The sequence below is a fragment of the Dromiciops gliroides genome, chromosome 3, assembly GCF_019393635.1.
Source record: "Dromiciops gliroides isolate mDroGli1 chromosome 3, mDroGli1.pri, whole genome shotgun sequence".
Classification (NCBI taxonomy): domain Eukaryota; kingdom Metazoa; phylum Chordata; class Mammalia; order Microbiotheria; family Microbiotheriidae; genus Dromiciops; species Dromiciops gliroides.
The window spans coordinates 364,484,233-364,506,898 of NC_057863.1; the positions used below are offsets into that span (position 1 = coordinate 364,484,233).

Genomic DNA, 22,666 nt, shown 5'->3' on the forward strand with positions numbered 1-22,666 from the left:
CGGCGAGGCATCTCTGCACCTTGGTTTATGAATCAGTCTTTGCAAAATAAAGGACTACTTCATTAATAGCAGCAAAACTAAGTATAATCACAATAGCTAATATTTTATAGCATTTTAAGGGTTAAAATGCATTCCATATATTATTTCATTTTATCTAAAATAATGTTTTATCCACAACAACCCTGTGAAGTTCTTGTTATTTTTATACCTATTTTATAAATTTGGAAACCAAACCTGGGAGAGGTTAAAGAGGTAAGATTCAAACTTGAGTCTCTTTTTTTTGGGGGGGGGGTGGGCAATGAGAGTTAAGTGACTTGCCCAGGGTCACACAGCTAGAAAGTATCAAGTGTCTGAGACCAGGTTTGAACTCAGGTCCTCCTGAATCCAGTGTCTGTGCTTTTTCCACTGCACCACCTGGCTGCCCCAAAGTTGAGTCTTCTTGACTCCAAGGCTAGTATTCTACCTACTATGAAATCTAGCTATCTCCTTTTTCACAAAACTCCCTAATATTGTGAACTGAAAAATCTGCCTTCATTGCTAATTTCTCTTAGATGGAGATCATGTGTGACATTCAGTCCAGATTCAGAGACAAAAATGAATATTAAACAACAGAAAAGACCAATGGGTAAAACCCATATACTAAATAGATTCAATATAGTCTTATTTGTGAGTAGCCTTTTTTAGACCACACAAATATATCTTACTAAAATATGCACATAAGCACAAACTGTTAGCATAACTTGTTAGTATAGTATCTTACAAAATACTATAGGCAAATGTCAACTAAGGGCTTGATACAATATCATGATAAAGAGGAGGACAAGGATGATAATGAGGCTACCAATGAAATTATTTTCAGTTAATATTAATATAAATTATTAATGTTAACAAACATCACACACACACACACAAACACACACACACACTAGATATGTTACCTAATGGTGAATATCAGTTAAGCAGTTGATATATTTGTTACTTCTTTGGAGGCTAACTTCTATTAAGATAAATAAGATTGGGGCAGCTAGGTGACACAGTGGATAGAGCACCAGCCCTGGAGTCAGGAGGACCTGAGTTCAAATCCGACCTCAGACACTTAACACTTACTACTAGCTGTGTGACTCTGGGAAAGTCACTTAACCCCATTTGCCTCACACACACACACACACAAAGACAAATAAGATAGATGTTACACTAACTGGGAAGGATTTTTTCATAAGGGTTAAACATTTCAGAAGTTGAACTGTGACAGGCAAGAATCAAACTTCCTTCCATTCTTCAGTTAATTGATCAGAATTCTAAGAGAGAAGGTGATAAGGGACAAGTAGAGTTCCAAGAATAGAGTCTCGGAAGATATCCATTGTTCAGAGATGGGAAGGGGCAGAGGAATTGAAAAGAAATCAGAAGAGAGGGTGTCAGAGAAGTAGAAAAAAAAAGAGGAGTAATACTAAGTATTGTTAACTACATGTAGAGAGATTTTTGCAGAGAATCAAGCCCATTCTGGGCACTCAGAAAAATGCTTAATGAATGAAATAATGGAAAACAAAATTGTAGGCTACAGAGAGTTCAAGAAGAATGAGTGTAAATGAAAAGTCCATTAAGTCTTTTAAGTCTGGCAAGAAGTAGATTTCTGATGATATTTTAGAGAACAGTTCCAAATAGACTTGTGGGGATAAAAAGTAGTATGGCAGCAAATTAAGAAGGAAGTAAAATATTAGGAAATGGAAGTAACCAGTGAAGACCAATCTTTTGAGAAGTTTGGCAGGAAAAAGGAAAGAATTGGGAAAGATGCTTTTTTTTTCCTTTTTTTCTTTTCTTTTTTTACTTTGCTAGCATTCAATAGTTTAGAATGTTCTATTTTTTACATTTTAAAATTTTTTCCTCAATTACATGTAAACAAAAAAAAATATTCTTTTTTAAGCTTTTGAGTTCTAAATTCTCTCCCTCCCACCTTCTTCAACCCCTCTTTAAGAAAGTAAATAATTTGATACAGATTTGCACGTGCAGTCATACAAAACATTCCCATATTAGCCATGTTGCAAAAGACAAGGCAGACCAAAAACTCCCCCAAACAATAAAGAAAGTAAAAGAAGTATGCTTCAATCTGCATTCTGATTGCATCAGTTCTTTCTCTTGAGGCAGAAAGCATTTTTCATCATATTTCCTTCAGAACTGTCTTGGATGACTATATTGATGAGAATAGCTAAGTCACTCACAGTTGATCATTGTTACAACTTTGCTGTTACTGTGTACAATGTTCACCTGGTTCTGCTCATTTCACTTTGCATCATATAAGTCTTCAGGTTTTTTTTAAGTACCCTGATCGTCATTTCTTATAGCACAATATGATTCCATCAAAAGCAAATTCCACAACTGGTTCTGCCACTCTCCAGTTGATGGGCATCCACTCAATTTCCAATTCTTTTCCACCTCAAAAAATTGCTATAAACATTTTTGTACATATAAGTCTTTTTCCTTTTTCTTTGATTTTGTTGGGGAAGAAAATTAGTAGTTATATTACTGGGTCAAAGGGTATACAGTTTTACATCCCTTTGGGCATAGTTCCAAATTACTTTCCAGAATGGTTGGATCAATTCACAACTGTACCAATAGTGCATTAGAGTCCCTATTTTCCCACATCCCATCCAATATTTGTTATTTCCTTTTCTGTCATATTAGCCAATCTGCTAAATGAGGTGGTACTTCAGACTTGTTCTAATTTGCATTTTCTGATCAATACTGATTAAGAGCATTTTTTCTTATGACTACATATGTCTTTGATTTTTCTTTCTGAAAATTACCTTTTCATATCCTTTGACCATTTATCAATTGGGAAATATCTCAGATAATTATAAATTTGACTTTGTTCTCTATGTATTAGAGAAATGAGACTTTTATCAGATATACTTGCAGTAAAAACCAAACCAAACCAAACCAAACCAAAACAACAACAACAACAACAACAAACCAAAACAACCCAGCTTTCTGCTTTCCTCTAATCTTGGAAGCATTAGTTTTGTCTGTTGCAAACCTTTTTAATCTGGATATACTCACAGTTTTTCGCTTTTTATCATGTAATGCTCTCTACCTCTTCTTTTGTCATAAATTCTTTCCTTATCCATAAATATAACAAGCAATATATTCCATGTTTCCCCTAAATTGCTTATAATATCACCCCTTATGTTTAAATTATGTACGCATTTTGACATTATATTGGTATACGATATGAAATGTTGGTTTATGCCTAGTTTCTGCCAAACTGCTTTCCAGTTTTCCCAGCAATTTTTGTCAAATACTGACTTCTTTTCCCCAAATCTTGTGTCTTTTGGTTTCTCAAACATTAAATTACTTTGGTTATTTACTACTGGGTTTTCTGGACCTAAACAATTGCACTGACTCACTACTCCATTACTTAGCCAGTATCTAATTATTTTGATGATTACCACTTTTTAATACAATTTGAGATCTGCTACTGTAAAGTCACCTTCCTTCACTATTTCTTATGGATTCTATTGATATTCTTCACCTTTTTTCCTACAGAAGAATTTTGTTATTTTTTTCTAGCTCTATAATTTTTGGGGGTAATTTGATTTTATGGCAGCTGATAAGTAAATTAATGTATGTAGAATTGTCATTTTTATTATCTTGGCTTGACCTACCCATGAACAATTGATATTTTTCCAACTGTTTAGTGCTTATTTTTTGTGTGTGAAAACTTCTTTGTACTTGTTTTCATATATTTCCTGGATTTGCCTTGGCAGGTTTACTCACAAATATTTTATATTGTTTACAGTTATTTTAAGAGGTATTTCACTTTCTATCTCTTTTTGCTGGATTTTGCTGGCAATATACAAAAATGCTAATTATTCATGTGGGTTTATTTTATATCTTGTAATTCTGCTGAAGTTTTTCATTATTTCACTAATCTTGAAGTTGGTTCTCCAGTATTTTCTAAGTATGTCATCATATGAGCTGCAAAGAGTGATAGTTGTATTTCCTCATTGCCTTTTTTAATTGTTTCAATTGCTTTTTTGTGTTATCACTATAGCTAGCATTTCTAGCATAATACTGAATAATAATGGCAATAATAGGCATCTCTGCTTCAACACTGATTTTATTGGAAAGGCTTCTGGCTTATCCACATTATAGATACCAACTGGTGATGACTTGATATAGACATTACTTAACATTTTAAGGGAAATTCCATTTATTCCCATGCTTTCTAGTGTTGTTGTTGTTTTTTTTTAAGAGGAATGAGTATTATATTTTGTGAAAAGTCTTTTCTGAATCTATTGAGATTATCATGATTTTTGTTGGTTCTGTTACTAATATGGTAAATTATCCTGATAACTGTCAATACTGAACCAGTCCTGCATTCCTGGCATAAATTTCCCCAGTCATACTGTATGATCTTTTTGATATATTGCTATAATCTCCTTGCTAGTATTTTATTAAAAATATTTGCATCAGTATTCACTAGGGGACTTCTGGTGCCAAGATGTTGTGGTGAGGAAGGAACGCTCTGGAGTTCTCCCAAATTTCCCCTCCAAACCAATAAAAAAATGCCTCTGAATCCTTGCAGGAGCAGGGAGGCAGTCTACAAGCCCGGCAGGAAAGGTATGTCTTACCTAGGTGAGTGGGTGGGTGGGGAAGTTAGATTCAAGAGCAGCATCTAGGCTAATAGCAGGGAGCCTGAAGAAGGGCTCTGCCCACCTGAAAACCAGGAGTCCCCTGGGCAAGTGATCAGTCTGGGAAGCATAGCAGGGACTCTCACCAAGCACCCTACATTTATCACAGACCACCAGGGAGGCCTTGACCCCACTGCCAACCAGTAGTGAAGGCCCAGCCAAGGTTGGACAACAGCAAATTCATGCCCCTGGGGCCTACCAGAAGAAAGACTTTTTCCAAAGCAAACCATCAGCAGGGGGCTACAACTTTCAGGCAAACCTGCAACAAAATTATACTTCCAGGGCCTGCTTGCAGAGTGACTCTGTTACCATAACAACCCCATAGCAGGGACTCCTTACTTGGGCATATTTTCAAGAAAATTACTCCTTCAGGGTCTGCTAACAGAGAGCCCCTATTAATAGAGCAACTCAGCAGTAGAGCACCACCCCTGGGATTGACCAGTAACAAGATCACTCACCCGGGGCTACACCAGAAAGGCTGTTAACTTTTGCAATCCATAACAGGACACTACCCCTGGAGAAGGCCAGTCTATATCCAAAAGAGACCAAAAGGGAGGACTAATACCCCATTACCAGTCAGAAGGGAAGCTTACTTTACAGAGAAAGCAAGTGGCTAAGCCTAATGAAAGTCACCAGTAAGCCCCACAGCCTAAGCACAAAACCTTGGGATAGCACAGGAATAGAGCCCAATTCTTTCATAAAAAGACCAAATCACAAAAAAGACACAAAGATAAGCAAAAAGTGAAAAAAGAAACTTGACTGTGCTGATAGGAAAGACAAAGAAAAGCATAAATGTAGAGGAGTATGATAGCAAGAAAATGGCTACAGGTGAAGCTTCAAAGAAAAATATAAATTGGTATCAGGCCCAAAAAGAATTCTTGGAGGAGCATAAAAAGGACTTTAAAAAGAAAATTAGAGAAACAGAAGAACAATTGGGGAAAGAAATAATAGTAATTCAAGAGAACCATGGAATAGCTATACAAAAATTTACTGAGGAAAAATGGCAAAGGAAATACAAAAGGTCACTGAAGAAAATCATTCTTTAAACAAATGGGAACTAATGACTCTATGAGACATCAAGATACACTAAAACAAAAGCAAAAAAGTAAAAAAGAAGAAGAAGAAGAAGAAAATGTGCAATTTTTCATTGGAAAGATAACTGACCTAGAACATAGATTCAGGAGAGATAATATAAGAATTATTGGACTATCCCCACTTAAATACTAAATTAGAAATCCTGAAAATCAAAGGAGAAATTCATAAAATTGAAGGCAAGAAAACTATAGAATTAATCAATAAAACTAAGAGCTTGTTTTATGAAAAAAAAAACACAATAAAATAGATAAACCTTTGGTTAGGTTAATTTGATCAAAGAGAGAGAGAGAGAGAGAATTTCAGAGTTCCTGGGGCAGAGCCAGGACAGCAGAGACCAGCCAGGAAGCTGCTTGAGCTTTCCTGTGTTTCCCTCAAAAACAACATTAAATCAAGCCTCTAAACAGATTCTGAAACTACAGAACCTCCAAAAAGAGAGACATAATCCTCCTACTTGAGATAATTAAGAAGACATCAGGAAAGGTCTGTCTCACCTGGGTGAAAAGGGAGGCAAGCTCAGCACTGCTCAGCTCATCTGGTGATTCAGCTCAACACAGCTCGGCTTGGTGGGCAGCACAGGTCAGCTCAGTGGGCAACTCAACACTGCTACAACTCTACACAGCTGAGAGTGGGGCAGCTGAGAGTGGGACAGCTGAGAGCAGTAAAAAGCTTGCAATAGCAAACCCTGTGCCCCAGGAACAGACTTTAACTTTTTAAGTTTAAAAATAGGCTACAACATGAGCAAGAAACAAAAAATGACCCTTAACATTGAGAGCTTCTATGGTGAAAGATAAGGCCAAAACTCAAACTCAGATGAGTTTGTCAAAATGCCTACAAGTGAAGACACAATTGTGAAGATGATTTTTGTCTCAAGACCAAAAAGCCTTCTCTGAAGAGCTCAAAAAGGCTTTTTTTTTTTTTTGCAGGTCAATGGGTGTTAAGTGACTTGTCCAGGGTCACACAGCTAGTAAGTATGTCTGAGGCCAGAATTGAACTCAGGTCCTCCTGAATCCAGGACCTGTGCTATATGCACTGTGCCACCTAGCTGCCCCCTATCAAAAAGGCTTTTAAAAACCAAATGAGAGAGGTAGAAGAAAAAATGGAAAAAGAAATGAGAGAAATGAGAGTTACACTGCAAAAAGAATCACAAAAATTGACTGAGGAAAACAATTCCTTAAAAAATACAATTGGGGGGCAGCTAGGTGGCACAGTGGATAGAGCACTGGCCCTGCAATCAGGAGTACCTGAGTTCAAATGTGGCCTCAGACACTTAACACTTACTAGCTATGTGACCCTGGGCAAATCACTTAACCCCAATTGCCTCACTAAAAAAACAAAACAAAAAAAATACAATTGGCCAAATGAGAGAAAACAAAATGGCCAAATGGGAGAAAAAATTTGGCCAAATGGGAGAAAAATATTAGCTGAATGGAAAAAGAGCTGCAAAAGTTACTGAGGAAAATGAGACCATAAAAATTACAATTGGGCAAATGGAAGCTAATAACTCCAAGAATCTGTCAAGCAGAATCAAAAGACCAAAAAAAAGAAGAAAATGTGAAATACCTCATTGGAAAAATAACTGACCTGGAAAACAGATCCAGGGGAGATAATCTGAGAATTATTGGATTGCCTGAAAGCCAAGATCAAGCAAAGAGTCTAGACACCATATTCCAGGAAATTATCTAGGAGAACTGCCTTGAAATTGTAGAATCAGAGGATAAAATAATCATTGAAAGAATCCACCAATCACCTTCTGAAAGAGACCCCAAAAGGAAAACTTAAAGGAATATTGTAGTCAAACTCTAGAATCATCAGGTGAAGGAGAAAACAATCCAAGCAGCCAGAAAGAAACCATTTAAATATCATGGAACAATAGTCAGGATTGCACAAGACCTGGCACCTTCAACATTAAAGTATCGCAGGGCTTGGAATATGATATTCAGGAAGGCAAAGGAGTTTGGATTACAACCCATAATCAACTACCCATAAAAACTGAGCATTCTCTTCCAGAGGAAAAGATTCAGTGAAATAGGGGACTTCCAAGACTTCCTGAGAAAAAGAACAGAACTGAACAGTAAATTTGATCTCCAAATACAAGACCCTAGAGAAATATACAGAAGTAAACAAAGGGGCAGGTGGGGGGCTGGAGAGAGAGAGAGAAGGTTGTTCAAAGATATTAAAGTGCTTGCATCCCTATGAGGGAGGACAATACTTTTAACTCTTGGGATCTCTATCTCTGTTAAGGTATTGGGTTTTTTTGTTTGTTTGTTTTTGTTTTTGTTTTTTTTTGCAGGGCAATTGGGGTTAAGTGACTTGCCCAGGGTCGCACAGGTAGTAAGTGTTAAGTGTCTGAGGCTGGATTTGAACTCAGGTACTCCTGACTCCAGGGCCGGTGCTCTATCCACTGTGCCATCTAGCTGCCCCAAGGTATTGTTATTAAATTGACTTTGATGTGATGATATAAAAAAACTTAAGGGGCAGAATAAAAGGAGACTAGGGGGAGGAGAGGAAGGGGCAGGTAGAATGGGGATAATTACCTAATATGAAGAGGCACAAAAAGAACCCTTTACAAAAGAGGGAAAGAAGGGAAGCTTGAGCATTGCTGTAACCTTACCCTCATCAGTTTTGGTTCTGGGAGGGAATAAAATACACTCCCATTTGTACACAGGAACTTAGCTTACTCTTTAAGTAAACAAAAGGGGAAGGGAAAAGGGTGGCATTGATAGAAGGGAGGGCAGAAGCAGGGGGAAAAATGGGAAGAAAAAGAAGGGCAACTGATAAAAGGGAGGGCAAAGGGTGGCTAGGTGGTGCAGTGGATAAAACACCAGCCCTGGATTCAGGAGTACCTGAGTTCAAATCCGTTCACAGACACTTGACACACTAGCTGTGTGACCCTGGGCAAGTCACTTAACCCCCATTGCCCCGCAAAAAAAAAAAAAAAAAAAAGGAGGGCAGATTGAGGGAGCCAGTGGTCAGAAGCAAAACACTGGTCAACAGGAAAAGTGTGAAAGGAGAGGATAAAAGAGTACAAACAAAGGGGAAAAGAGGATGGAGAGAAATAAACAGTTAATAATCTTAAGTGTGAATGTGAATGGGATGAACTATCCCACAAAATGGAAGCTATTAGAAGAGTGGATTAAAAATCAGAATCCTACAATATGTTGTTTACAAGAAACACACTTGAAGCAGAGAAATACACACAAAGTAAAGGTAAAAGGTTGGAGCAAAATATATTATACCTCAGCTGATGTCAAAAAAGCAGGGGTAGCCATCCTTATCTCAGACTAAGCAAAAGCAAAAATAGATGTAATTAAAAGAGATAAGGAAGGAAACTACATCTTGCTAAAAGGTATGATATATAATGAAGTAATATCAATACTAAACATGTAAGCAACAAGTGGTATAGCATCCAAATTCTTAGGGGAGAAGTTAAATTAATTGCAAGAGGAAATAGACAGCAAAACTGCTAGTGTTGGGGATAAGAACCTTCCCTTCTCAGAATTAGATAAATATAACCACAAAATAAATAAGAAGGAAATTAAAGAGGTGAATAGAATATTAGAAAGGTTACATATGATAGATATCTGGAGAAAACTTAATGCGGATAGGAATATACCCTTTTCTCAGCAGTACATGGCACATACTCAAAAATTGACCATGTATTAGGGCACAAAAACCTCATAGTCAAATGTAGAAATGCATCCTTCTCAGATCATGATGCAATAAAAATTACATGTAATAAAGAGCCATGGAAGGCTAGACTGAAAATTAATTGGAAATTAAATAATTTCATTCTAAAGAATGAGTGGGTCAAACAACAAATCATAAAAATGATCAATAACTTCATCCAAGAGAATGAAAATGAGACAACATACCAAAACCTATGGGATGCAGCCAAAGCAGTGCTTAGGGATAATTTTATATCTCTAAATTCTTACATGAATAAAAAAGAGAAAGAGGAGATCAATGAATTGGGCATGCAACTAAAAAAGCTAGAAAAAGAACAAATTAGAAATCCCCAACTAAATACTAAATTAGAAATCCTGAAAATCAAAGGAGAAAATAATAAAATTGAAAGCAAGAAAACTATAGAATTAATCAATAAAACTAAGAGCTGGTTTTATGAAAAAACAAAACAAAACAAAGAGACAAACCTTTGGTTAATTTGATTTAAAAAAAGACAGAAGAAAACCAAATTACCAGTATCAAAAATGAAAGGAGTGATTTTACCACCAAAGAAGTGGAAATTAAAGCAATAATCAGGAGCTATTTTGCCCAACTCTATGCCAATAAATTTGACAATCTAAATGAAATGGATGAATATTTACAAAAATACAAACTGCCCAGGTTAACTGAAGAGGAAATAAAATCCTTAAATAGGCCCATTTCAGAAAAAGAAATTGAACAAGCCATTAATGAACTCCCTAAGAAAAAAATCTCCAGGGCCAGATGGGTTTACAAGTGAATTCTACCAAACATTTAAAGAACAATTAATTCCAATATTATTCAAATTATTTGGAAAAATAGGTGAAGAATGAGTTCTACCAAATTCTTTTTATGACACAAATATGGTGGTGATACCAAGACCAGGCAGAGCCAAAACAAAGAAAGAAAATTACAGACCAATTTCCCTAATGAATATCGATACAAAAAATTTAAATAAAATATTAGCAAGGAGATTAAAGCAAGTGATCACCAGGATAATACACTGTGACCAGGTGGGATTTATATCAGGAATGCAAAGTTGGTTCAACATTGGAAAAACTATTAATATAATCAACCACATCAATAAGATAACTAACCAAAATCATATGATTATCTCAATAGATGCAGAGAAAGCATTTGACAAAATATAACACTCATTCCTATTAAAAACAGTAGAGAGCATAGGAATAGGTGGAGCTTTCCTTAAAATAATAAGGATCTACCTAAAACCATCAGCAAGCATTATATTTAATGGAGATAAGTTAGAGGCCTTCCCAATAAGATCAGGGGTGAAACAGGGATGTCCATTATCACCTCTATTATATAGTATTGTACTAGAAATGTTAGCTATAACAATAATAGAAGAAAAGGGAATTAAAGGAATTAGAATAGACAAGGAGGAAACAAAACTTTCACTCTGGGCAGATGATATGATGTTATATTTAGAGAATCCTAAAGAATCAACTAAAAAGCTGCCTGAAACAATTAACAACTTTAGCAAAGTTGGAGGATATGAAATAAACCCACATACATCATCAACATTTCTATACATGACCAACAAAGCTCAGCAGCAAGAGATAGAAAGAGAAATTCCATGTAAAGTAATGGTAGACAATATAAAATACTTGGGAGTTTACCTGCCAAGACAAACCCAGGAACTCTATGAACACAATTACAAAACACTTTTCAAACAATTAAAATCCAATCTATGTAATTGGAAAAATATGAGTTGCTCATGGATAAGCCGAGCTAATAAAATAAATATATCATATCATATCATATCATATCATATCATATCATATCATATCATATCATATCATATCATATCATATCATATCATATCATATCATATCATAACATATCATATAATGAAAATGACAATTCTTCCTAAATTAATTTACTTATTCAGTGCCATACCAATCAGACTACCTAAAACTTATTTTATAGAGCTAGAAAAATAAGAACAAAATTCATCTGGAAGAAGAAAAGGTCAAGAATATCAAGGGAACTAATGAAAAAAATGCACAGGAAGGTGGGCTACCTGTATCAAATCTGAAGCTTTACTATAAAAGCAGCGGTCATCAAAACTATTTGGTACTGTCTAAGAAATAGAGTGGTGGATCAATGAAATAGTTTAGGCACAGAAGACACAGTAGTAAATGACTATAGTAATCTACTGTTTGATAAAACCAAAGACTCCAGTTTCTGGGATAGGAACTCAGTATTTGACAAAAACTGCTAGGAAAACTGGAAGATAGTACAGCAGAAAATAGGCATAGACCAACATTTTACACCCTATACCAAAATAAGGTCAAAATTGGTTAAAAGGGTGATACCATAGATAAATTAGGAGAGGAAGGAATAGTTTACCTCTCAGATCTATGGAGAGGTAAACAATTTATGTCCAAACAAGAGATAGAGAATATTATGAAGTGCAAAATGGAAGACTTTGATTACATTAAATTAAAAACTTTTGCATAAACAGAAGCAATGCAGCCAAAATTAGAAGGGAGGCAGAAAACTAGGAAACATTTTTTACAGCCAGCACTTCTGATAAGGCCTCATTTCTAAAAGATATCAGAAACTAAATCAAATTTATAAGAATCCAAGATTCCCCATTTGAGAAATGGTCAAAGGATATGAATAGACAGTTTTCTGATGAAGAAGTCAAAGCTATCTATTGCCATATGAAAAAAATGTTCCAAAGCCCTGTTGATCAGAGAAATGCAAATTAAAACAACTCCAAGTACCACCTCACCCCTATCAGATTGGCTAATATGACAAAAAAAGGAAATAAAAGGGATGCCCAGCAATTGGGGAATGGCTAAACAAATTATGGTATATGAATGTAATGGAATACTATTGTGCTGTAAGAAACAACAAACAGGCAGATTTCTGAGAAACCTGGAAGGACTTCCATTAACTGATGCTAAGTGAGATGAGCAGAATGAGGAGATCATTGTACATAGTATCAACAAGATTATGTGTTGATCGGTCCTCTCTTGTCCTTCCTTCGCTCGCATGCTCTGCTCTGACACCTGCAGCTCAGGAGCTCTGGTACGGAGCTCCCACATGCGCTCACGCTCTTACCCATGAGTTCTTGCCCCACGCTACTGCGTCCCCACTCTGAACCATAGGCCGTCAGAAGGAGCTTTTGTGGAGCTGTGGGGACCTGCTGCAGATCCGGTACTGGTTGCTGTGTCAGGCTCTGGCTGAATGCCTTGGGACGCTCATACTAGTGATGTTTGGGTGTGGCTTTGTGGTCCAGGTTGTGCTGAGCAGAGGGATCCATGGTGGCTTTCTTACCATCAACCTGCCTTTTGGTTTTGCAGTCACACTTGGCATCCTTATTGCTGGACAAGTGTCTGGAGCCCACCTGAATCCAGCTATCACCTTTGCCATGTGCTTCCTGGTGAGGGAGCCATGGATCAAGCTGCCCATCTATACACTGGCCCAGACATTGGGGGCTTTCCTAAGGACTGAGATTGTCTTTGGGCTATACTATGATGCAGTTTGGGCCTTTGCTGGTAATGAACTTTTTGTCTTCGGCCCCAGTGGCACTGCCAGGATCTTTGCCACCTACCCCTCTGGCCACTTGGACATGGTCGATGGCTTCTTTAACCAGTTCATTGGCATAGCATCACTCATCATCTGTGTGTTGGCTATCGTGAATCCCCACAACAACCCAGTTCCCCGAGGTCTTGAAGCCTTTACTGTTGCCTTTGTGGTCCTGGTCATCGGTACATCCATGGGTTTCAATTCTGGTTATGCTGTTAATCCAGCTCAAGATTTTGGTCCCAGCCTGTTTACCGCCATTGCTGGCTGGGGTTCTGAGGTCTTCACAATGGGTCAGTACTGGTGGTGGGTCCCCATCGTCTCACCGCCTCTTGGTGCCATTGCTGGAGTTTTTGCTTATCAGCTCACGATTGGCTTTTACCTGGAGACTCCACCTCCTTCCACAGAGCAGGAGAATGTCAAGATGGCTCACATGAAACACAAAGAACAGATCTGAGTTGGGAGTTACACTTCCCTCTTACTCCAGGATCCCCACTCCTTCCCTTAGGAACTAACACTGATAGGACTATGCCAGAGATATGCCCCCAAAGTAGCCATAGCCTCTAGCCTCTACCTCTCTGGTCCCCATCCCTGCCACTCCTCTGGCCCTAGGAGACCCTTTCCTGAGGGCTATGTTTAGTAATAATTCTAAAAAAAAAAGCCCCCTCAAATCTCTCTCCCCACCCTATGGGGTCAATGAATCCTTGAGAATTCTGGTCAGTATGGATTTACAATGGATGTTGGACCTAAGGCCTGCCCTGAGAGTGCCAGACCTGAAATAGGATACTTGCCAGAAAAAATAAATCACTTTTGAGTTCTTGAAAAAAAAAAAAAGATTATGCATTGATCAACTGTGATAGACTTGATTCTTCTCAGCAATACAATGGTCCAAAACAGTTCCAAAGGACTCATGATGGAAAATGCTCTCCAAATCCAGAAAAAAATAACTGTGGAATTTAGATGTAAATTGAACCATAAATTTCTCCTTTTTTCTTTTTCTTTTCTGATGTTTTTCCCTTTTGCTCTGATTCTTCTTTCACAGCATGACTAATGAAAAAATATGGTTAATGTGATCGTACATATATAACCTTCATCAGATTGCTTGCTTTCTTTGGGAGTGGGGAGGGAGGGAGAAAAATTTGAAAATAGAAATCTAAGGAAAACAAATGTTGAAAACTAATTCTACATGTAACTAGAAAATAATAAAATACTTTTATGATAAAAGAGAATTATTGGACCACTTGAAAATAGTCCAAAAAAGAGGCCTGGACAATATCTTTCAAGAAATTATCAAAGAAAACTGCCCTGGATATGCTACAGAGTACAAAATAGAAATTGAAAGAATCCACAGATTAGTACCTGAAAGAGATTCCTAAATGAAAACTCCCAGGAACATCATAGCCAAATTTCAAAGCTCAAAGATCAAGGAGAAAATATTGTAAGTAACCAAAAGAAACAATTCAAATATCATGGAGCTAGATTCAGAATTACACAGGATTTGGCAGCTTACACATTAAAGAACAACAGGTCTTGGAATTATATACCAGAAGACAAAGGATTTAGTTTTACAACCAAGAATCACCTACTCAGAAAAATTGTATATAATATTTTAGGGGGAAAATGGATATTTAATGAAATAGAGGACTTTCAAGCATTTCTGATTGAAATGCCAGAGTTGAATAAAGATTTGACCTCAAAATATAAAACTCAAGGGGAACATATAAAGATAAAAAAGAAACAAGAAATAAAAACTGTAAGAAATTCAATAAGGTTAAATTGTTTATATTTCTATATGACAAGATAATACTTGTTTTTAACAACTTTATTATAAGAGCAATTAGAAGGCATATATGTAGACAGAGGATGTGGTTATAAGTTGACACTGATGGGACAATACCACAAAAAAACAAAATAAAGGGGCAAGAAAAGAATTGCATGTAAGGGGGTGGTAATTGAATGGGATTAATTGTCCCACAGAAAAAAAGACATGAAAGAACTATTATAATGAGGGGGTACATGGGGGTGGAGGCAAAAATTAAACTTTACGCTCATCATAGTTGGCTCAAAGAGGGAATAATATACACACTCAATTAGATATAGACATTTATCTTACCCTATAAGGGTATATAGGATGTAACATATAAGGAATATATAAATATATAAGGAAGTTAAAAAAGGGACATGGATAATAGAAGGGCAGGGGGCTGATACATGGGAGAGGATATTGGGGAAAGCAGTGATCATAAGTAAAACACTTGTGAGAAAGGGTGGGGCTAAGAGTGAGGGGATAAATGGTTGAAGAATAGCATGGAGGGAAATAAACAGTCATAACTATAAATGTGAATGGGATGAATTCACCTATTAGATGGAAGTGTATAGCAGAATGGATTAAAAACCAAAATCCTACATGTTGTTTACAAGAAACATATTTGAAGCAGAGAGATACACACAGCAAATGTAATGGGCTACAACAAAATGTTTATGCTTTAGCTGAAGCAAAGAAAGCAGGGGTAGCAATCATGATTTCAGACAAAACAAAAGCAAAAATAGATCTTGTTAAAAGAGATAAAGAAGGAAACTATATCTTCTTGCAAGGTACCATAGACAATGAAATCATATTAATACTTAACATATAAGCACCAAATGGTATAGTATCTAAATTTTTAAAGAAGTTGAATGAGTTACAGGAGGAAATCTATAATGAAACTATACTAGTGGAGAACCTTAACTTTCCCCTAATCATATGAAAAAATGCTCTAGATCATGATTGATCAGAGAAATGCAAATTAAAACAAGTCTGAGGTATCACCTCACACCTATCAGAGTGGCAAATATAACAAAAATGGAAAATATTGGATGCTGGAGGAAACATGGGAAAACTGGGATGCTAATCCACTATTGGTGGAGTTGTGAAAAGATCCAACCATTCTGGAGAGCAATTTGGAACTGTGCCCAAAGGGCTATAGAACTGTGCATACCCTTTGATCCAGCAATAACATTGGTTGCTAGATTTATATCCCAAAGAAATCCCCAAAAAGAGAAAAAGACCTATTTGTACAAAATATAGTAGCTCTTTTTGTGGTGGTGAAGAATTGGAAATGAAAGGAATGCCCATCAGTTGGGGAATGGCTAAACAAGTTACAGTATATTATGGTGATGGGATATTATTGTGCTATAAGAAATGACAAATAGGATGATTTCAGAAAGGCCTGGAAAGACTCGTATGAACTGACGTACAGTGAAGTAAGAAGAACCAAGAGACCATTGTGCACAGAGACAGCAAAATTGTTTGATGAAGAATTGTAAATGACTTAACTATTCTCAACAATACAATGATCCAAGACAATCCCAAAGGACTAATGATAAAGCATATTATCCACTTCCAAAGAAAGAACTGATATTGATGGAACACAGACTGAAGTATTCTATTTTTTTACTTTATTTAATTTTTTCCCTTTTATTCAAGTTTTATTGTACAAAATTACTAATATGGCTATATTTTACATTTTTGCAAATGTATAACTCTCATCTGCTTATGATCTCAGTGAGTGGGGAGAGGAGGAAAGTAAGGAGGGATAAAATTTGGAACTCAAAACTATAAATAAAATATTATTATTAAGAAAAATGTTGACTAGGAAAATTGTTTTATAGTTTTCTTTCTCTGTTTTTGCTCTTCCTGGTTTGTATCAGCAGCATATTTGTGTCGTAGAGAGAATTTGATAGGATCCTTCTTTCTTTATTTTTTCTAATACAGTATTAATACTGTAATACAGTTAATAAAGTATTGGGATAAATTGTTCTTTAAATGTTTTATAAAATTCATTTGTGAATCCATCTGGTACTAGAAATTTTTTTCTTAGGGAGGTTGTTGATGGCTTGTTTAATTTATTTTTTCCTAAAATAGGTTTATTTAAATATTCTATTTCTTCTTTCGTTAATATATTTAGTTTGTCCATTTCACTTAGAATACCAGATTTATTAGCACATAATTGGACAATTGTTTTAATTTTATATTCATTCATGGTGAATTCACCCTTTTCATTTTTGATACTGGTAACTTGGTTTTCTTTTTTAAAATCAAATTAACCAATGATTTATCAATTTTATCCATTTCTTATAAAAAGCCAGATTTTAGTTTTATTTATAAAATCAATTGTTTTCTTACTTTTTATTTTATTAACTTCTTCTTTCAGGATTTCCAATTTGATGTTTAACTGGGAATTTAAAAGTAGTTCTTTTTTGTTTGTTTTAGTATTTTTACCTACATAACCAATTTATTGATCTGCTTTTAATCTAGGGACTATTTTGTTTTTACTTGCACAAAATATTCTACAGTCACCTTTAATATCAAAAATTAAACTATTATCACTTTAGTATGAAGTCAGATACTCTGATTATTCAAATGATATTATCATAGTACATACAAAAGGTCATGGCAAATTTTTGTGTATGATTTGCCTGTTTCATTAATTCATAGTGGTAAACTCATATGGTTAGTATAATAAACAAAGAGAGCTATATGGTATAGTCCTTTGGGATAAAAACTCCTCTTCTAAGAAGTGTTGGTTGAACACTAAGACTGGGATAGGATATATAGTCCATGCTAATTAAATATGGAACCAGTGTGAGTAACACAGCCACTATTCTCTAAAGGAAAAGAACTTTCTGTTATCTTTTTTTTTCTTTTTTGTGGGGCAATGGGGGTTAAATGACTTGCTTAGGGTCACACAGCTGGTAAGTGTCAAGTGTCTGAGGCTGGATTTGAACTCAGGTATTCCTGAATCTAGGGCTGGTGCCACCTTGCTGCCCCCTCTGTTATCTTCTGAACTTGAATGCTATTGATCTGGGCCATCTGGGGGCGGAGGGCCTTTTGGAAGAGAACTTTCTGGTCATGTTCTGTAATGTCTGAACGAAATTCCCAGCTAGTAAGTATCTGAGGACAGATTTGAACTCAGGCCTTACTCATTCCAGTACTGGAATTCTACCCACTGTGCAACCTAACTTCCTTACTTCCCAAAAAACTGGTCATGGTGAAGGAGTTCCATTACAACTCCTATCTTCTCCTTCTACCCCCATCACTTAGCAACCTCTCTTCCTTTCAGATTCACACTTGCCAAATTTAACACCAAACTCCTCATAAATTCAGTTTCAAATCCTAACTCTCACACTTACTGTATGTGCCACTTTGGGTGAATCACTAACATCTCTGTCTCAAGTTAGTCATTTATAAAATGTAGATAATAATCACTGTAGCAACTACCTCCAAGAGTTGTTGTAAGGCTCAAATGAAATAATCTGTGTTAATCTATTTGAAAACTTTAAAGCACCATCTGGCTTCCAGTTATAAAGGACATCCATCACTGCAGAGCTTAATGTTTCTCCTAGTAGGTAAGCTAGTAAGTACTTTTCTTATTCATAGCTATTGTATGGTATTTATTGAAACAATGTTCTAGTTTATTCTTTGAAACATCACAGAATTCCCCTTCTATAATTGTTGATGTAGATTCTCAGTTCTCTATTTTTCTTGTTGGAAGCTTGTGTAGCTAACTCATTTGTTTTGCCTATTTACTATGCTTGGGCTTCAGAAGCTGAAGAGTCCTCATTGAAGCTTTATGTTTAAAGAGTTTTCTTCCTTTTGTTGGAACTAGCTCTGTTATTTAAACAAAATCATATTCTGCAAATTGGCTCAGGTAAGTAGAAGTATGGCATTCACTCTTCCCCAAAAGGTTATTCTTTCCCTTTTGGTCATATTATTCTGTTCTATAAAGTTGAAAACTTAAAACAGAGAGGAGGCATCAGTATAGTATTAAATATTTCTAAAGCATTCATCACTTCTTTGCTAATTATGCAGGTATTTTAATATAATTCCATTCTACAAATATTAAACACCAATCATAAATAAGGTATCGTTCTAAACACACATATATATGTATGAATGTATGTGTGTGTATATGTATAGATAAACTATATATTACTGTATATAATACACATTATATAATCATATACTTATAAATAAATTTAAGCATGTATAATATATAAACAAAAACATATATACACAATCTACTAAAAGATATTGATGCATATACATATATATCCAAATTATACATGTGTATGCATGCATGTAAATAACAAAGCACCACATTCTCATAGTTGGAGGAAATTTGGAAGAGAATACAATATGAAAAATTATTTTAAAATGTAACAGAGGTGGTTTAAATATAAAATAGCATGTTATAGTGCCAAAGGAAATATACAGACAAAGATATCATTGATGACATTTTTAACTGGGATATAGAGGGACATATGAGTGGGATTAAGGAAGGTTTTATGGAGGAAAGTGAGGTATCTACTCTGATCCTAAAAGGAAGATAAGGATTCTAAAGACAGAAATGTATTAATGCATTCGCAAAATGAACAGAAAAGGTGAAAGAATGTATAAGAGATATAAGACAACATGTTCTATTCTGAATGATGTCTTAGTCCTGTTTGCTTAAAAGTAGATTATGGGGAGGGGGCAGAGCCAAGATGGTGGAGGAGAGGCTGTGATTCCCACAAGCTCCAGATAAACCTGTCCACTCTTGCCCAAATAATGTGGTAAAAACCAAACCAAAACAAAACAAAACCCAGAACAGCCTGATGCACATAAGAACAGAGTGAGACTGTTTCTCCACAAAAGATGGCAATTCTGATCACCTACTGATTAGGCTGAACAGCTCAGCACACAGTCCAGACCCAGCCAGGGATAGTGCTTCCAGTGTCAGTCAGAGTCTTCAGCACCAGTAGCTTCTGAGGCTCTGATCATGGACTGGTGAGGGGGTTCGGCAGTAGGCTGGGGTGAAGTGGAGGCAGTATCTGCTGGAATTGGGGCAAAGTGCCCTAGATCTGAACAAGTGGACTGAATTGAGTCGTGGTGGCCCAGTGGGGGAGGGGCAAAAGCATGCCAAGCTTCTGACCATAGAGAATCAGAGTTCAATCAGACTTCTGTTTCTGGGTCAAAGAAAAAGCAGCTGTGATTACTCACAAGCCAGGTAGGCTGAGAAGAAGCCCAATCACCCCCTGGGCCATGCTGTAGCATGAACAATGTGTCCTGGAAACAGCGCCAAACTTTAAGAAGGAGTTAAAAGCCAAGAAATAGTAAGACAGGATGAGTAGGCAGAGAAAGCAGAAGACCATCGAAAACTTCTTTGGGGGAAAGGTAGACCACAATACAACCTCAGAAGAAGAATATAATAAAGGGTCAAAGTTCCAACATCCAAAGCTTCCAAGAAAAATATGAACTGGTCTCAGGCCATGGAAGCTCTGTAAAGGGATTTTGAAGAAAAAGTAAGAGAGATAGAGGGAAGATATAGAGAAAGAGAGGAAAGAATGGAAAGAGAAATGAGAGCAATGCAGGAGAGTCAAGAGAAAAAAGTCAACAGTTTGAAAAGCCAAATGGAAAAGGAGATTAAAAACTTATCTGATGAAAATAATTGCCTAAGAATTTGGATTGAACAAATGGAAGCTAGTGACCTTATGAGAAATCAAGACACAGTAAAGCAAATCCAATTGAATGAAAAAATAGAGGGCAATGTGAAATATCTCCTTGGAAAAACAGCTGACCTGGAAAATAAATCTAGGAGAGATAATTTGAAAATGATTGGACTACCTGAAAACCATGACCAAAACAAGAGCTTGGAGAGCATCTTCCAAGAAATTATCATGGAAAATTGCTGTGATATTCTAGAAGTAGAAGCTAAAATAGAAATTGAAAGAATCCACCTATCACCTCCTGAAAAAGATCCCAAAAGGAAAACCTCCAGGAATATTATAGCCAAATTCCAGAACTCCCAGGTCAAGGAGAAAATATTGCAAGCAGCTAGAAAAAAAGGAATTCAAATACTGTGGAACTCCAATAAGGATAAAGCAAGATCTAGCAGATTCTACATTAAAGGACCCGACGGCATGGAATTTGATACTCCAGAGGGCAAAGGAACTGAGACTACAGCCAAAAATCATGTACTCAGCAAAAGTAAGCATAATCTTTCAGAGGAAAAAATGGAATTTCAATGAGAAAGAAGAATTTCAGGCATTTGCTATGAAAAGACCTGAACTGAATAGAAATTTTGACTTTCAAATACAAGACCCTGGAGAAGCATAACAAGGTAAACAGAAAAAAGACTTCACAAGGGATATTAAAAGATCAAATTGTTTACATTCCTATATGGTAAGTCAATAATTCTAACTCATAAGAACTATCCCAGTAAGGAATTCACAGAGGACACGAGTCTGAACTGAATATGAAGGGATGATATCTGAAAAGCATTTATGTTTTGTTCTATGTGGGGCAGACAGGGTTGGGTGTCATATGTCTGGGGCTGGATTTGGGCTTGGGGCCAGTCCAGGGCTGGTGCATTGTCCACTGTGCCACCTAACTAACCCATGATGACATCTTTAAAATAGGATTGAGGTGTAGGAGGAATAGACTGGGGAATAGGAGAAATGGTCCGGGGAGAGGTAGTTCATATGAAGGAAACAAGAAAAAAGCTTATGGAGGAGCGGGGAAGAGGGGGAAGGAATTGGGGAGTGATTGAACCTTAATATTATCAGAATTGGATCAAAGAAAGACTAACATACATACTCAAGTAGGTATAGCAATATATTTTTGCCCTGGGGGGGGAGGGAGATGGGGGGGTAGGAAAAGGAGGGAAGTGCAGATTGGGGGAGAGAGCAGTGAAAAGCAAAATACTTTTGAGGAAGGTGAAGATGTTCTGCATTACTGCACCAGTATGACATGTTGAATTGCTTGATTTCATAGGGAGGGTTGAGGAGGGAGGGAGGAAGAAAATTTAGAACACAAAATTAGCTCAAAGACCTTAATCTCATCAGAGTGGGCTCATAGGGGGAATAACATTCACACCCAATTGGGAGGAGTAATCTATTTAACCCTACAGGAAAGTAGAAGGGGAAGAAGATAAGGAAGGAAGGGTGAAACAAACGGAGTGCAGAGTGGGGGAGGGGATAGTCAGAAGTAATACACTTCTGAGGAGGAATAGGTTAAAAGAAGATAGAAAATAGAGTAAATATCATGGGAAGGGAACAGAATGGAGGGAAATAGTTATGATGATTGATTATAATGGCAAAGTGTATGGTATCTACCTTGCTGGTCTATTATGAAGAAAATTCTCTGTCAAGTTTAAGGTATTATATACAGGTTATGATGAACAGGATAATATCAGAAAAACCTGGAAAGACCTACATGAACTGAAGCAGAGTGGAATGTACTGTATACAAAATAACAGCAATAGTGTAAGATGATCTGTTGGGAAGCATGTGTTTATTAAGTTTTTTTTTTTTTTTTGGTGAGGCAATTGGGGTTAAGTGACTTGCTCAGGGTCACACAGCTAGTAAGTGGTAAGTATCTGAGGTCATATTTGAACTCAGGTCCTCCTGAATCCAGGGTCAGTGCTCTATCCACTGTGCCACCTAGCTGCCCCAGCATGTGTTTATTTTAAGCAAGGCAATGTTCCAATATAACCCTGAAGGACTTATGAAAATGGCAACCCATCTACAGAGAAAGCACTGATAGTATCTGAAAACAGATAGAAACACATTTTTTTCCACTTTTTTTGTTCCTCTTTGACAATTCC

The 22,666-nt window shown here is 36.5% G+C and overlaps 1 protein-coding gene across 1 annotated transcript; it reads left to right on the plus strand.

Annotated features, from left to right (window-relative positions):
- The first annotated feature begins 4,562 nt into the window (after positions 1-4,562).
- On the plus strand, positions 4,563-13,497 carry LOC122747625 (aquaporin-3-like). Its single transcript, XM_043993555.1, has 2 exons — positions 4,563-4,617; positions 12,623-13,497. Exons 1-2 carry the CDS (start codon positions 4,563-4,565, stop codon positions 13,495-13,497), a joined length of 930 nt encoding a protein of 309 aa, XP_043849490.1.
- The last annotated feature ends 9,169 nt before the right edge of the window (positions 13,498-22,666 follow it).